Genomic DNA, 17,597 nt, shown 5'->3' with positions numbered 1-17,597 from the left:
TTATGTTGACCATAGCAAACAATTCGAAACAGCAAAAGGAAATTCTCTTTCTAGAGTGACAATATCCAGAAGGATGAAGGAAATGGGATTTTCATCAAAAAGATGTGCAAAAAAACCTTTGTTAACTAAGAAGAACATCAGCGACAGAAAGACATTTGGTAATGTGTTATGGTACGAAAGATGCAGATTGGTTTAGAAATGTTTTCTGGTCGGACGAATCAAGATTTTGCCTTTCCAGTGATGCCCCTGAACGTTGCATCCGAAGATCCGGAGAAAGATTTTCACCGAATTGCATAAAAACCACAGTAAAACATGGAAACGGAGGAATAATGGTATGGGGGACCTTTTCTGCTGCAGGAGTTGGGGAAATTATCAGATGTGATGTGTCAATTAATGCCAAAGAATACATTCAAATATTAGAAAGAGGTCTATTACCAAGCATCCAGAAGTTAGAAATGAACAATGACAGTATTTTTCAACATAATAATGCCCCTGCACACACAGCAAAAGTCACAAAGAAGTGGCTTACTGATAATTCAATTGATGTGATGTTTTGGCCTGGCCAAAGCCCAGATTTAAACCCAATGGAAAATATTTGGGCTATAATATCTCGTGCATTAGTTAGAAAAACTTTTTCCAACAAAGAAAAATTATGGGAAGCAGTACAAAGAGAATGGAATAACATCTCCTCTTCACAGTGCTCCAAGTTGGTTGAGAGCATGATAAAAAGAATTGATCTTTTAAAAAGATCTAAGGGCAATTCCATTCCATACTAAGTTTTTATTAAAGTAAATATCTTGCTCTTTATAGTTTTTACTCATTTTCGTTTATTATTTAATTGCATTTTGTGTAATGCAGCTTTTTGTGCAATAAATTGTAAATTTCTTTCCTGGCCCATTTTTTTTTGTTCATGAGAAGCTAGAAGTAACGTTAAGAAAGAAATAGCGACAGCTAAGAGAGAATTTACTGAAACTACCAAAAACGCATCGAAGCACAAAAATTAGAAACCCGTGATTTCTGAAAAATCTACAACAGTGCAGTAAATAATGGGCAATTTTCTCAGCAACCAAGAAGGCTAAATTGCTCGCCAGTCAGTTTGCCTCCAACTCCACACTGGATCCTGCTAACGACTCCCTCCCTTACTTTCCTTTGCGAACAGACGCCACGCTAGACGATCTGAAAATCACCCCTTCTCAAGTGCATGTTATCATAAAAAACCTTTACACTTCAAAAGTATGTGGACCTGATCTCATCCCGGCTGTGCTATTAAAAAATGCTCCACCGAAGTAGCTCCAGTCCTCTCCAAACTTTACAACAAATGCCTTAATGAATCTTGCTTTCTGAACTTCTGGAAAACTGCTTCTGTTGAACCAGTTTTCAAGAATTCTGGCGAAAGAACTGACCCATTATATTATCGCCCCATTAGCCTCCTCCCACTTTTCGCCAAAATATTTGAGTCCATAATTAATCAAGCTCTAGTCCATCACCTTACAGATGCTAAACTTCTGACCGACGAACAATATGGATTTGAGCAAGCCCGTTCCACAGCAGATATCCTAACTGTAATCTCTGAACATATATACTATTCACTGGACAAAGCAGGGGAGGGTAGAGCGGTAGCTCTAGATATATCTAAGGCTTTTGACAGGATATGGCATGAAGGTCTTCTCAGAAAAATCAGATCATACGGTATCACTGGACGAATACTTAACATAATTAAATCCTTCTTAGATAAGAGAAAAATTCAGGTTGTCCACGATGATCGTACATCCAAACAATGATATAAATGCTGGAGTGCCTCAGGGGTCTCTCCTTGGACCTCTATTATTCCTAATATTCATAAATGACCTCCTCGACAAAATTGCCTCTGAGATGGGTATCTATGCTGATGACACCATGCTCTATAACAGACACGACAGGAAAACAAATGAATACATATCTAGGGAAATGGCAGAAACACTAGAGAAAGACCTCTAATCTGTAGTGGAATGGGGACAAAAATGGATGGTCACATTCAATGCTGCCAAGACTAAACTTGTTTCTTTCAATAATAACCAAAACATTCTCTACCACCAATGGCCAAAGATTTATTTACTGAAAGTACTTCTTTTAAACTCGTCGGTCTAACGTTCACAGGAAACATGAGTCGGAACATTGAGAGCATTACCAGGACCGCTGCGAGGAAGGTAGGCTCTCTTTACCGTGCTAAAAAGCTACTAACGCCCGAAAATATCCTGTACCTCTATAAGGCCACCATTCGCCCATGTATGGAGTATTGTTATCATATTTGGGCTGGTGCATCTGCTACTAGTCTTTCGCTCCTAGACAAGGTTCAAAAGAGAGGCCCAACCTGATAGTTCCTGAACTGTCATCTAAGCTTCAGCCTCTGTCCCACCAATGAAATGTTGCATCCCTCTGCCTGTTCTACAAGTATTTTAATGGTGAATCCTCTGACGAACTGCAAACACTTGTGCCCCCATGATGTAAATACCCTCGACAAACCCGACAAGCAGCTAAATCCCAGCCCTACAAAGTAGAGATCCCTAGATGTAAGAGAGCTTTCTATTCCAGTAGTTTCTTCCCCAGAACCGCTAGACTTTGGAATGGAATTTCCTTATGAGTCCCTGCTTCCCCAACTGTACTGACCTGCAGAAGTTCAAGTGTAAGGTGAACCGACATCTTTCTGCCCAACTCATAGTGTCCCAGTAGCTCATGTCTCTGATAGTAGCCCCCTACACCAAAGTGGCAATGTGCCTTGTTTGGAGTGAAAATGTAATTAATAAAAAAATAAATAAATAATAATGATAATTAAAATATTTAATAATGATAATAATAATGATAATTAAAATATTTAATAATGATAATAATAACGATAATTAAAATATTTATTAATAATAATAATAATAATAACTATTATTAAAATATTTTATAACAATAATGATAATAATAACCGTAATTAAAATATTTAATAACAATAATGATAATGATAACAATAATTAAAATATTTAAAAATGATAATAATAATGAAAATTAAAATATTTAATAATAATTATGATAAAATTAACTATAATGAAAATATTTAAAAATGGTAATGACGATAATTAAAATATTTATTAATAATAATGGTAATAATAACGATCATTACAATATTTTATAATGATAATAACGATGTTTAAAATATTTAATAATAAAAATGATAACTATAATCAAAATATTTTATAAATATAATAACGATAAAAATATTTTATAACAATAATGATAATAATGACGATAATTAAAATATTTAATAAGAATAACAGTAATTAAAATATTTTATAATAATAATAACGATATTTAAATTTTATATAATAATAATAAAATATTTAATAATAATGATACCAACTATGATTAAAATATTTTATAATGATAATAACGATAATTAAAATATTTGATTATAACAATAATGATAATAATAATTAAAATATTTAATAATAATAATAACGATAATAAAAATATTTAATAATAATTATAATTACGATAATTAAAATATATAATAATAATAATTAAAATATTTAATAAGAATAATAACGATAAAATATTTTATAACAATGATAATAACATTAATTAAAATATTTAATAACAATAATGATAATAATGATAATAAACATATTAAATAATAGTAATTTAAATATTTAATGACAATAATAACGATAAAATATTTTATAACAATGATAATAACAATTAAAATATTTAATAATGATAATAATGCCGATAATTAAAATATTTAATAACACCGATAATTAAAATATATAATTCTAACAAAAATGATGTGTATCATGTAAATTAAAATATTAATTAACAATAATGATAAAAACAATAATTAAAATATTAAATTATGACAATAATAACGATCATTTAAATATATTTAAAAATAATGATAATAAAACCATAATTAAAATATAAGTAATAACAATAATAAAAATATTTTTTAAATTCTAATGACGATAATTAAAATATTTAATAACAATAATAATAGTAATAACGAGAATTAAAATATTGCATTACACTAATTATAATAATTATAATTAAAATATTTAAAACAAAATGATAATAATAAAGATAATTAAAATTTTTGATAACAGTAATAGTAATAATAACGATAATTAAAATATTTAATAATGATAATAATAACAATAACATATTTAATGATAATAATGAATATAAAAAAATAATTAAAATATTAAATAATAATAACGATAATTAAAATATTTAATGATAATGACAATAATAAAAATAGTTAATAACAATATTGATAACGATAATGAAAATTTTTAATAATAATAATGATTATTAAAATATTTAATAACAATAATTATAATAACAATAATTAAAATATATGTCTGTAACGATAATCAAAATATTTAGTAATGATAATAACGATAAATAAAATATTTGATAATAATGATAATTAAAATCTTTAATAACAATAATGATAATAACGATAATTCAAAATATTTTATAATGATGATAATAACGCTAATTAAAATTTTTGATAATGATAACGATAATAAAAATATTAAATATTAATGATAATTCAAATATTTTATAACAATAATGATAATAAAGATAATTAAAATATTTAATAATAACAATAACGATAAAATATTTTATAACAATGATAATAATAACGATAATTAAAATATTTAATAACAATAATGATAATAATACAGATAATTGAAATATTTAATTCTAACAAAAAGTGATGTGTATAACGTAAATTAAAATATTAATTAACAATAATGATAAAAACAATAATAAAAATATTCAATAATGACAATAATAACGATAATTAAAATATATTAAAAATGATAATAAAAACGATAATTATAAATATAAATAATAACAATAATAAAAATATTTAAAAATTCTTATAATGATAATTAAAACATTTAATAACAATAATGATAATAATGATAATTAGAATATTCAATGAAAATAATGATAGTAATAACGACAATTAATATATTGCATAACAATAATGATAATAACTATAAACAAAATATTTAATAACAATGATTATAATAATAATTAAAATCTTTAATAATAATGATGATAATAATAACGATAGTTAAAATATTTATAATGCTAATAACGATAATTAAAATAGTTAATAATTATAATAACGATAATTTTAATATTTAATAATTGCAATGATAATAATGATAATAATAAAATATTTTATAATGATGATAATAATAATTAAACTATTCAATAATGATAATAATAGCGATAGTTTAAATTTTTAATAATGATAACAATAATTAACATATTTAATGATAATAATGAATATAAAAACAAAATATTAAATAATGATAATAACAAAAATAAAATATTTAATGATAATGACAATAATGAAATATTTAATAACAATGATAATAACTATAATTAAAATATTTGATAATGATGATAATAATAACGATAAATAAAATAGTTAAACACAATGATGATAATAACAATAATTAAAATATTTAATAATGATAATACCGATAAATAAAATATTTGATAATAACAATAATTAAAATATTTAATAATGGTAATAACAATAAAATATTTGATAATAATAACAATAATTAAAATATTTAATAACAATGATTATAATAATGATAATTGAAATATTTAATAATGATAATAACGATTATTAAAATATTTAATAATGATAATTAAAATATTTAATTAAAATAATGATAATTACGATAAATAAAATATTTAATTGTGATAAATAAAATATTTAATTATAATAATAATGATGATAAAATATTTAACGATAACGATAATTAAAATGTTATAACAATTATTAGATTATAATTATGATTAAAATATTTAATAATGATAATAACGATAATTAAAATATTTAATAATGATAATTACGATAATTAAAATATTTAATAACAATAATAATAATGATAATTAAAATATTTTATAATGATTTACATATTTAATAACAATGATAATAATAATTAAAATATTTAATAATAACGATTATTAAAATTTTTAATAATGATAATAACAATAATTTACATATTTTATTGTAAGCAGATATATGCGAATTATAAAATAGACAAAAAAATATCATTCACAAATGCATTTCAACCACTGAAAAAACGCTTAAATTAGATTAATTACATATTACAAAAAATTTAAAACAAGTCAATTACTAATAAACAATTACTCTACACCTGATGACAGATTACTCAAAACCTGGAATGCCTTGTAGAAGAATGCGTCTCCAAAAATAATACAGACTCTGGCATGACTAGACCTGACTCTCTTGTCCACTACCATGCCACTTATCTTCCTCGAATAGCTCCATTTACCAACGCCTTGCAGCCCATAACGCCCCCAAAACTGAATTTAGGAATATACTAATTAAAAATACCGCCATTTTAGCCATCTCACACTGTGATTCTGCGCCTCCTAATCATTTAAGCCATACTCATCCGTATAAAAAAAAACGACCATCAATCAGGCTCAATATGAAAGGGAAGGCATGCTTGCCCAAGGTTCTCCCATCAGCTAGCGGAAGGAAGGAAGCACGTTACTTCTTCTGTTGATGAATTGATTTTGGCTCCCCTATTAATACATAAATAAAAACAATACATGTCCAACAGAAACGATCTGTGTTATGTGACCTCAGTCGCAATCTTCTGTTAAAAAGTTCATATAGGAAAACGTTTTAGGACGCTAGGTCTCTTTGATGACGATGGTAATGGTGAACACATAAATTAATACATGACGAAAAGGATGCATGTAATAGGCAGTTCTTCACAATCTACTCGTTGCGCAAGGTATCCCATTCTGAGATTCGCAGGAGAACTGGAGTTACCCCTCTAGAGTCACTTCTTATCTGTCGTCAGCTTCAATGGTTGGGCCACACCATCAGGATGCCCTCAAACGGGCTACCCCGAAGAGTTCTCTTCAGTCAGCTCACTCATGGTCGACAAAATGTCGGCTGCCTGAAGAAATGCTACATAGACTGCATCAAACTCCACATGTAGCAGGATGGCCTTCTTCAACAACGAGCATGAGCAAGCAGCAATGGGACGTCACACTGAGACACTGATGAGCAGCAGCCACTCATCATCAAAACCTAAATCCTGTCTTCCTGTGATCTATTTGTGCAAAGCAGTGCAGATCACACAACGAACTTCAGTCATCAGCGGAGTCACAAAGTCAATTTTTAAAAAATGAAGACGTTGTCATCCACATGGAAGGGGTCCTGGATATGACCTTAAACTATATCCAGTGGTGAGGCCCCAGCTTGTGGGCTTTGGGGAGTGTGGAGCCACCCTTTAATTACCATTGCTCCCAGGTCCACTCTGACCCGGAGTGGTAGTACCTGTTAGGGTCCCAACTGTGGGTTAAATAGAAACCGACGTGAAAACAACAAATATATTCTATTAAAAAAAATTTTTCTTCAAAATCTTTGGATTCGGCATTAAATAACCCAAAAAGGGTTGATATGCCAACAAACAACCAGCCAACCAGCCACATGGAAGGACTACCATAACTAACTAACTTGCCTGAAGATGACTCATGGAAGTCGAAAACGTTCATAACTATAGTAAATTTCTTTTTACACTCAAACAGAACATTCAGACACTATCCCTCCAAAAAGAAAAATTGGATTGGAAGAAAAAAAAAAACAGGAATTGTCCCTGCTCTTCAATGAAACAATGATATTTGAAGAGTTTTAAATAAGTAAGGTGATAAAAATGTTAACATGTAAAAATGTAATTTTTTTCAACTGTTGTAGCAAAAGTCTATACCAGCCCACTATGAGGAATTTCATTGTAAAAATTTGGAAATACAAGGTGGAATGATAAAATTGTCGCCCTAGAAAAGATAACATGATTCCATTTCCTTCTAATGGAAACCAGTTTTCTTTATTTGTTGCAGACCATCTACTAGTTGGCCAGTTGTGTACAAATCCCAAGAGCGATAGGAGCCTTCTATCATGTCAAAGTGACACAATGTTCAACGAGTGAGATCAAAGATGCGCCGCTCTACAACTCCTGCTCTCTACTGATCCAAGTTATGATAACAGGACCATTTATAGTAATCTCAAAATGCAAATGATATGGTTTCACATGAGGGCCACATGATGCCACCTCACATCTTCAAAGTCGGCTTAAAAGTCAATATTAAAGTGTACCTGGATATGCTGAAAAGTATGGTGATCCTCTGATGCAGTCAAGTGGCCATAGGCAGACCCCAGCCCCCAAGTCCAAAGAGACCCAGGCTTGGCTTCAGAAGGAATGCTATGACTTTGTACCCTTCTCTCACTGGCCCCCATCCTCCCCTAACCTGAACCCATTGGACTACTTCGTCTGGTCATATGTCGAGAATATCACCATCATGACCTCCCACAACACCAAAGCTGGCCTGATCGCAAGTATTCGGCGAGCTCCTGCAGGTGCTTGTGGAAAAAGCATGCATGTTCTGGACCCATAATTGAGGCGGTGATTGAGACTGAAAGCAGCTACATTGAATAGATATCAGCTCTACTACATAATCAAGTTACCTGAATTGATTTTTTCAATAAAAGTTTTAAAATAAAGATGTAGTGTTGTTTTCTTTAGGTCAAAAAATTTTATCGTTCCACCCTGTAAATTAGGAGAGACAAAGCCATTAAACCTGGTACAAAATAACTGATGTTTTTTTTTATCAAAATAATCTTTTAATGTAATGAATATTGAATGTTTTGAAAATAAAATATTATGTACAGCAATTGATTAGTAAATCAGCCCTCATCAAAATCTGCATAAAAATTGTATGTTTTATCTTTTCATATTAACACTTACCCTGACACAAAAAAGATCTTCTTTCCATTTCAATTGGACTTTTTTGCTAACTTTAGTATCAGCTATGAGTAAGCTGGTGACATCAATAGTAAACACAAAAACAGCAAATTTTTTATTTTGAATTTGTGAACACATTTGAAAAATTGAAAATATGTTTAGTTAATGGTATTTTGTTATCAGACTAATGAGTAAAATTGAAAAAGAGAAAATCTGAAACTCAACATTTCATCCATCTGATATAACTCATCATTATTTATTTTTGAAATAAAACATCAATCCAAAGATTAAAGTTGTGTAAGTATATAAAAAAACACAGTCTTGGTTGTGAAAATCCAATTGAACATGCAAAGGTGAAGGTCAAACCGGTTTTATCGATAGAGGGTTTTTTTTTTGGTTTTTTTTGCCACTTTTAGCTTTTCTCTATTGATAAAGCTGGACAAAACGTTGAGTTTTAGGTTTCCGCTTTTCCATTTTAACTCCTGCTGTTGGATTTATTTTATCCTTTACATACACATGAAAAAATTTTATCCTTTACATACACATGAAAAAATTGAAATGGCTTAAAATATTTCAATGGTATACATAGAAAGAGTTTGATGAGCTAAGAAAGAATCTTTATAATTTTTTAAAATCCAATTAAAATTAAGGAAGTTATGACTATTTTTGTGCCTCACACATTTGTCACATTTTTCCTTTTTTAAGACCATATGCGTTTTGTCACATTTTTTACACTACTTTTTCAGTAAAAATGCTATATCTTTGTTAAAACAGAAGATTAAGCAATTTATCATATAAGTGTATTTTTATGTTAGAAATCAGAATATGCTACTGAAAATCTCCAGAAATGAATGGTTTCCAAATAATCTGCAGTAAATGCACATAAATATGCTTAAATATCCTTAAAAATGCCATATATCAATTAACAGAAAGAAGTTAGAAAACTCAAAACTGAATCGTAATGCATTTTATGTACAAATAACTGAAATCGAAATCTACGAATGTTTAAAAATGTATATATTGCAATATTTCTTTGATATTATTGTAAATCTCCATCTGACCACCTCTCCAAAATATGCGATTTTACCTTCGTAGGCAATTATATGTGAATACTGTGAAAAACTTACATGAGAAAGATAAACAAGTACTATTTTAGAATTTAATGTAAAATGATTCCCCATTTGAGCCATTCTAGTGTTTTAGAGCAGTTAACAATTTTCTTTTTTTTTTTCTGGTCTAAAGACGATTATGTGTGGTTTTAAGAGGGTCTTTGTGCAATTATGAGAGGGTGGGGAAGTTGCCACTCTGACTTATGGTTAATGATAGAGCTAAGGAAAATTATGTGTGAACACCCTCAGGACTTCATAGAAACAAAACAAAAACAATTTTAGAATTTAGCCTGGGGGTTAGTTTCACATAAATTTACTGTAAAATAATTCACCGTTCTGAGACCATTCTAGCGTTTTAGGACAGTTGACCAATTTAATTTTTTTATGGGTGATTAGTGGTGCACTTTAAGGGAGGATTTTTTTTGTTGTTGTTTGTTTTTAGACACTTATATGCCTTTAGTGAGGAGCTTGCCACTTGGACTTGTGCTAAAGAAAGTTTTAGGAGGAGGAGGCTTGCCACTTGTACCTATGGTTAGAGGTAGGATTAAGGGAGTTTTTTTTTTTTTTTAAGAGGGCGTTTGAAAACCTTATTTACGGTTAGTGGGTCATAATTATTGGCTTTTGAAAATGTTATGCCTTAGATTTTGGACATCAAATTACTTTTAAATAGGAAATTTATTTTTGTTTGTCGTAATTCTTAAGTTTCACACCTTTCATTTACGTAAGTTTTTTATGTAAATCGGTGTGAAACTTAACAATTAAGACAAATAGACAAAAATAAATATCATTCAGAAAACATGACGTTTGGAAAACTTATTAAGTATTTTTTGCTCACTTATTTAAATATCAAAAAACACTTTCTGCTAAACCTAACAAATTGTTCACAAATTTTGGATAAATTTTGTTTTTATTTTCAATTACATTTCTTGCCCAAGTGACACATTATTTCGTTAAACTTTCCAGTTTAAGACATTTTTTATTTCTCTACCTGGACTTCACACATGAAGCAAAAAAACGATATTTCACATTTTTGTTTTTTTGTAAAACAAAACACTTTAATTCACCGTTAAAAACTAATGTAATGGATAATAGTGCACATGGTACATTTTTTTTATCTTTTCAACTATCTTTTTTTAATTTGACCAAAAATAACGCTAGACTGGTTGGGATTGCTTTAATTATATATTCTGATAACCGAATAGCTCTAATTATGTTTTGATGATATGAGCTTCAACTAAATATGTAAGAACATTTTTTTTTTATATTCACATTTTCATTTTTTAAATTTTTGATTCGTTCTGGAATAAAAAACAAAACAAAAAAAAACGTTTGTTTACAATATAGAAATTAATATCAGCGATAATATTACTGTATTTTTTCCAGGTATCATGATTTTAAATTGCTTGGTACCACAAGAGAAAGCTGGATACAATTTTATTTTTAAATATAGTAAAAAGATTGTTTTATTTAACAGTGAGTGTCCGAAGAAATTTTTTTCCAAAATTTTCCATACTCATGTTGAAATCTTTTTTTTAACCCAACAAAAAAAAATGAGTTGTCAAAAGAATTTCGGATATCCGAATCTATTAAAAGTGATATCTCTTCTAGTTAATTTCCAAATTTCATGACAAAATTCTTAAGAGAAACGTGGTATTACCATTTACAAATCGGGGGGATTACAAAATCTTATCAAAAGCACTATTTTATGATGTTATCATTTTTATCACTTCAGACTCGAACCCGTGATGCGAAGGCGGAAAAGAAAGTGAAAGAAAAGCTGAAATCTTACCGCTATGCTAAGACGCAACAGGAAGTGAAAAGTGTTCAAATTAATTGATGTCAATCAAAAAGTTGACTTCAAGTGAATAAGTTAAGAATCACACAGGCGCAGAAATGAAGGTTGGCTGCAAGCCAGTTTCTGCTTCCCCACGATGTTGGAGAAAACCAGCTCCCCCAAGAAGAGGGAGCTCTCCAAATGAATAGCAATTGTTTGATATGAAGGGTTTCCTCAACATTGATCAAAGCTAATTGCGTTTCTGGAGGTCATGGCCAAAAAGCCAGTTGGCCTACTTCACTCTGATTAGTTTTGCTTTTAAATGAAAAACACGAACGAACACGTGAAAGAACCGAATAGAGGGAATTTTATAAAAGTCGATCAAAATAAATGTAGACGACATCCGTTTGCAAATCGTAGATATTATAATCTAGGAAGTATAAGGAAAGTTCTAAATAAATGTAACCTTGTCGAGAACCCCTCCTCCCCCAAAGCCTTTTGCGGACATACAAAAACGCACACGCCATTTTTGTGTTTTATATATGTAGATTACTTGGAAATCATTAAGATTTTCAGGGGCATATTCTGATTTCTTACACAAAAATACACTTATGACAAATTGCACTGCTTAATCTTAACATTTTTACTTAAAAAAAGGTCTTAAAATGGTGGAAAATATGAGCACAAGAAATAGTCATAACTTCCTTGTTTTTAGGTTTAAAATATTTAAAGATTGCTTCTCAGATCATCAAACTTTATGTATTATTATTGAGGTATTTTAAGTAATTTCAATTTTTTATGTATATTGCTAGTTCAATGAAGTCCTTTCTCTTTAGTTAGGTGTTTTTTTTTTTTTTCTTTATCCTTTTCTTTACATTAGCAACTTTTCACCTGAGATTAGAAAATGGATTAACTTTGCATGTGTGAAAGCATATTCCCCCCCCCCTAAAAAACTGTGTTCTTTCTAATTATGTAGTCAAATCTGATGTATCTCTTTACCATAAGCCATGAATTATGAATTCAGATGTACAAATTTCAATTTTTTTTAAACTGGCGCATGATATCATACAGTTGGTGTTTATTCATGAACAAAAATAAGTATTATAGTAGTATTTAAATATAGCTTTATTGAGAGTAGATATTTACCTTCCTCCTCACCAAAGGAGAGCTTAATCTGGGGTGTAGCCATTGAATGCTTAAAGAGCATTCATGGCCGATATTTACTACTCCCCTCAAAGAGAAAAAAAAAAATTGAGTAAATAAGAATTAATCTCAGAAATAAATCTAAAAAAAATTTTCATATATATTTTGGATTTCTATAAAAGATGGAAATTCCCATAGTCGACCAGAACTTATGCATTTTGGGACCAGTCCAATTTTCAATTTTGTAAATCCTCTCTATCTGGCCCAAAATATACCCTTATATTTGTTTTCAGCGTACGCAAAAACCTTAAAAAATAGACATTTTAAAGAAAATTTTAAGGTGGAAACAAGGTAAAAATTTACAAAATGCATCACAATGAAATTCTTTATCAAACCACCTTATTATTATTATTAATATTTAGATATCTTCAGTTAAAAAAAAAAGGGAGTTTGTTTTATAGATTCAAAAAAATGGTCTTGACAATGAGTTAAAAATAAATTCAAGTTTCACTATATATTTTATTTAATTGTTAGGTGAAAGTACAGAATAGTTAACAAAACACCCTTCCCTCCCCATGTTAAGAATGGGTTTCTAAATAATGTTATTATTTTAGCATGGTAGCATAAGTACACAAGTACCTTTTGTTTGTTTGTTTTTTTTTACTGCTAAAAAACAAACGCATGTTCTTAGTACATTTTGTTTTTTAACGCTTTTTAGTACATGTGTACTACAAGTGTTAAAAACAACAAAATAGTATTGTTTGGAAATCAAATGTGAAAACCTTGATAATTTTTTTAAATTGGCAAACCCAGAATAAAAAATGAAAGTTTTTTTTTCTGCTTTCGTTTTGAAAGCAGAAAAAACAGTTTTCTATTTTTAAGAGAATACAAACTTGTTAATACACTGACAGCGATGGTTAGCACACCATCGCTGTCATCCTTTTTCTTTAAGCGATTTGAATTTCTATAAAAGATAACATTTTAAAGAAATTTCTGCACAATTAATAATTATCAAATATTTACATATTATATATGACAATAATTCTGAAACTATTATCTATATGAAAATGGATGATATATGCAGATTTATCTGATCAATTTTGAAATATTCTGCGTCAACTTCGCTTGGTCATAAAAATAAAAATCAAACACCAGTAGAGATGGACTTCTTTGTTTATATAGCCTGTAAAATTTCAACCATATCCAATCAAATTTAACCCGCGCATATGTATCCAAACGTAATGTATAAAATGTAAATATTGAAAAAGCAGTTTCCCTTTTTGTCGTCATAATTTTTTACCGTTTTTTTTTTTTTTTTTTTTTTTTTTTTTACTTGGAGCATAAAAATATTGAACGCATAAAAGAAAAATAAACATCATTGGAATGCTTATTCTATTCTCTTTCCATCAATATAATTCTTTTAAAAATTGAGCAACAAATAAAAAAGATATGACTTATTGAAGCACATTAGGTATATAATATTGCTGATGTCCACGAAAACACAGCATACGCTTGTAATGCTGCTTTCATGTTAAAATGGTTAAAATTGACACTTTTGTACTTATTTAAAAAAATTTATGCCTTGGATTTTTATCAAACTTTCTGAAAAATTGTAACTGATTTCTATATAATTTTGTTTGTCTATACTTCGCGATGACTCTTGGATGTGCCCAGGGGCTCTTTTAGGGCTAATAAAAACAAAGGGGGGGGATGCTGAACTTGGTCATTTTTTTATGCCTCGTTCACTGTGCAGTCACAGGGGACCATGCATGCTTCACTTGTTCTTTTTCTTCTCTTTTAGTGTGGGTCAGACTGAAACTTGTCGGATGCCTATAAAGAATTTGGCTAAAGTATTTGGGCCAACTATTGTGGGATTTTCTCATCCTGAACCTGAAGCTAAAGATATTTTGCAGGAAACCAAACTTCAAGCAATGGTCAGTGACATTAACTATTCTTTCTTTCCTATTATACACATTAAAAAAAAAAATTTTTTTCGGGCAAAGTATGCAATAAGGACCCCAGCCAACTTCACTATGAAGAAAGGAAAGGACAGATTTCAAATCGACACTAATTTGATCTTCATCTTTGCATGTTCAAGTGGATTTTCACAACCAAGAGTTTTTTTCTATTACACAACTTTAATTAATCTTTGGATTCATGTTTTTATTAAAAAATAACAAGTTATATCATTTATTCACGACCAAGATTGATTTTTTTTATAGAGAGTGCATTTATATAATTCCAAAATTTTATAATAAAACTATTTAACCAAAATTTTGATATTTTTATTAAAAGTAAAAATACAAACAATAATAAAAAACAAATTATATTATTTTCGTTCACAACTCAAACTCCTCAGAATGAAGCACTCTAGATTGATATTTTTATTTAACTAGGAGTGCTCGGCAGGAATATGCAGGTGCAGAAATGAAGGTTGGCTGAAGGCCAGTTCAGCTTTCTTCTGCTTTATTTGTTTGTTTCCCCATGATGTTGGAGAAAACCAGCTCCCCATAAAAAGGGAGTGTCCAAATGAATAGCAATTGTCTGATATTCCCCCATCATTGATCAAAGCTAATTGCTTTCTGGATGTTCCTGCAGAAAAGCAGGGAAGCTGCCTTCGTTTTCGATTAGCTTCTTTTTTTTATATGAAAATCACAAACAAACACGCGAGAAGATGGAATAACGTAAATTTAAAAAGTTGATCATAGTAACCCTAACCCTGAGAACCCCGGCAAAAAAAGCCTTTGCTGGATATACAAAAACGCGCACATGGCCGTCTTGCCTTATATATATACTAGCAGAAGTACCCGTCGTTGGCTGGGTTCAAAAACAGCCTACAGAAAATGGACTGTGATTGATGAAAGTATATGGTTATGAAAAAGAGGAGGTTGTAAAGAGATAGATTTTGATACTGAAAAATTTTACCCCAAGCAAAATATGATGAAAGTAAAGATAATTTTTGCGAAAATATATTTTTTTTTATATCAACTTTGTTTCCATTCGTAGCAAAGAGTGACCAACAAAATGTTTCCTTACAAAGAGAAAATGTTATATATATAATAATATAAATAATAATAATAAATAATATATAATAATATAAATAATAATAATAAATGTTACCATAGTCAATAAAAGTTATTTTTATGGTAGAAAAGTTCATTGGTTTGTATTTTTAAGTAGTTTGTAAAAAAAAATTTTATTTTTAATTCACAAACCGGTTTTAAAAAAAATCAAAATGGCAGCGACTTTGAAATGGAGAGCCCCATTTTCAGTTTGAAGAAGGGGCACCTGACCATTCTGTGTTAACAATTTAAGAAAGTTCCATCAACGTAAGGAATATTTATAAACATATTAATGTTTTCCGTTATTTTGTGCTTGAGGAATATTCGATTGTGGCATTTGTAGTTTATATAAAAATTCATTTATGTAGTAATCACCTCAAATTTCGTTTTAATTTCGGTTTGCTGAAATTATTTCAAGTAAAGAGCATTAAAACTATTTCAAAACAAAAAAAAACATGAACTGAACTTTTATTGACTATGGTAACATTTATCTCTTGTATATTTATTTTTTCAGGTAGTCGTTTGTTGGCTTTTCTGCTAAACACTCTTACTAAATAATATCGACGAAATATCGAAAAACAAAGAAACAAAAAAAGTTTTGAAAAATGAAGCTTTACTTACTTTAGTAAAATAATCCAAAACAGCAAAATAGGATATTAAAAAAGTAAACATGTAATTACTTTAGTTTTTTAAAGCAAAGAATCGATATGAATATGTTTTAAAGCAAAGAATCGATATGAATATGTTTTCTAGGTTGGCAGTATTTTTGCGCGAACAGTTGGCAGAGTTGGTGGAAATTTTCTGTTTCTATGTCTATCCTTGTAGCCATGTCACTAGTAAGGGTGCTGGAGGTAAACGTTTTGTCTGGGCTGACGTTATCCGCCTGATAGTCAGGGACCCGAACCTTGGATTAACCACTAAGGAGGCTGTCCTATCAGCAGGTGCAAAGTACTGGGGCTGCTGTATTGCCATTTGGTGAATGGAATCTGGACCATGCAGTAGCTTCTGGTGGGGCCTCTCGATGCCATACTAGTGGGTAATTGTTACGGCTTTACCTTATGTGGTACAAAAAAAAAAAAAAAAAAATTCTTCGTTTCTTTTTCTCTTAGTTTCCCCTCTCTGTCCTGCTCTAAGTAAATCTGTCGACCTAGTCCACAAATTCCAAAATTTCATCATGACAAGTTTCAAGAAAAAATACACGATTAAACCCGGTTCTCCAACTTCCAACGTAGACCTCTACTACCATGTCTCCTTCTCCAACATCAGGGGTCTACGTTCTAACCTTCCAGAGGTTGAAACCCAATTACAGGAGACTAAACCAGACCTTTTATTTTTAAGTGAAACTGGCATTGGACAGGCTATTTCCCTAGATGAGTTTGCAATTACAGGATACTCTAACTTAACTTCTAAATCTGACCCCCAAGATCGCCATGGGCATGGAATATGTGCCTATATTAAAGATAGCTTTCCATGTGGGAGGGACATCTCCAGGGAAGATCCTAACTTACCCTATATGTGCTTCCGGGTTGCTTTAGCTCACACTACTGCATTTATATTTACTCTCTATCGCCCCCACAACAGCGGAGTTACTATCTTTCAAAGCATATCTGAGAAAATTGACCAAGTCCTTTCTACTTATCCTTCAGCTAACATTCACGTATGTGGAGACTTC

At 29.8% G+C, this 17,597-nt stretch overlaps 1 protein-coding gene across 1 annotated transcript in view; it reads left to right on the top strand.

The window, feature by feature from the left end:
* Positions 1-17,597, top strand: part of LOC145247359 (rac GTPase-activating protein 1-like) — a gene marked incomplete at its 5' end in the record, with an annotated part of 132,700 nt that overhangs the window by 107,002 nt on the left and 8,101 nt on the right. The window contains 1 exon segment of the mRNA XM_080109040.1: positions 14,665-14,797. Coding sequence (XP_079965166.1) covers positions 14,665-14,797 — 133 coding nt within the window.

Source organism: Euprymna scolopes, chromosome 25 (assembly GCF_053919585.1).
Source record: "Euprymna scolopes isolate OS-2025 chromosome 25, ASM5391958v1, whole genome shotgun sequence".
NCBI classification, from domain to species: Eukaryota; Metazoa; Mollusca; class Cephalopoda; order Sepiida; family Sepiolidae; genus Euprymna; species Euprymna scolopes.
The sequence above is the reverse complement of the archived record's forward strand: the minus strand, read 5'-3'. Positions and strand labels throughout refer to the sequence as shown.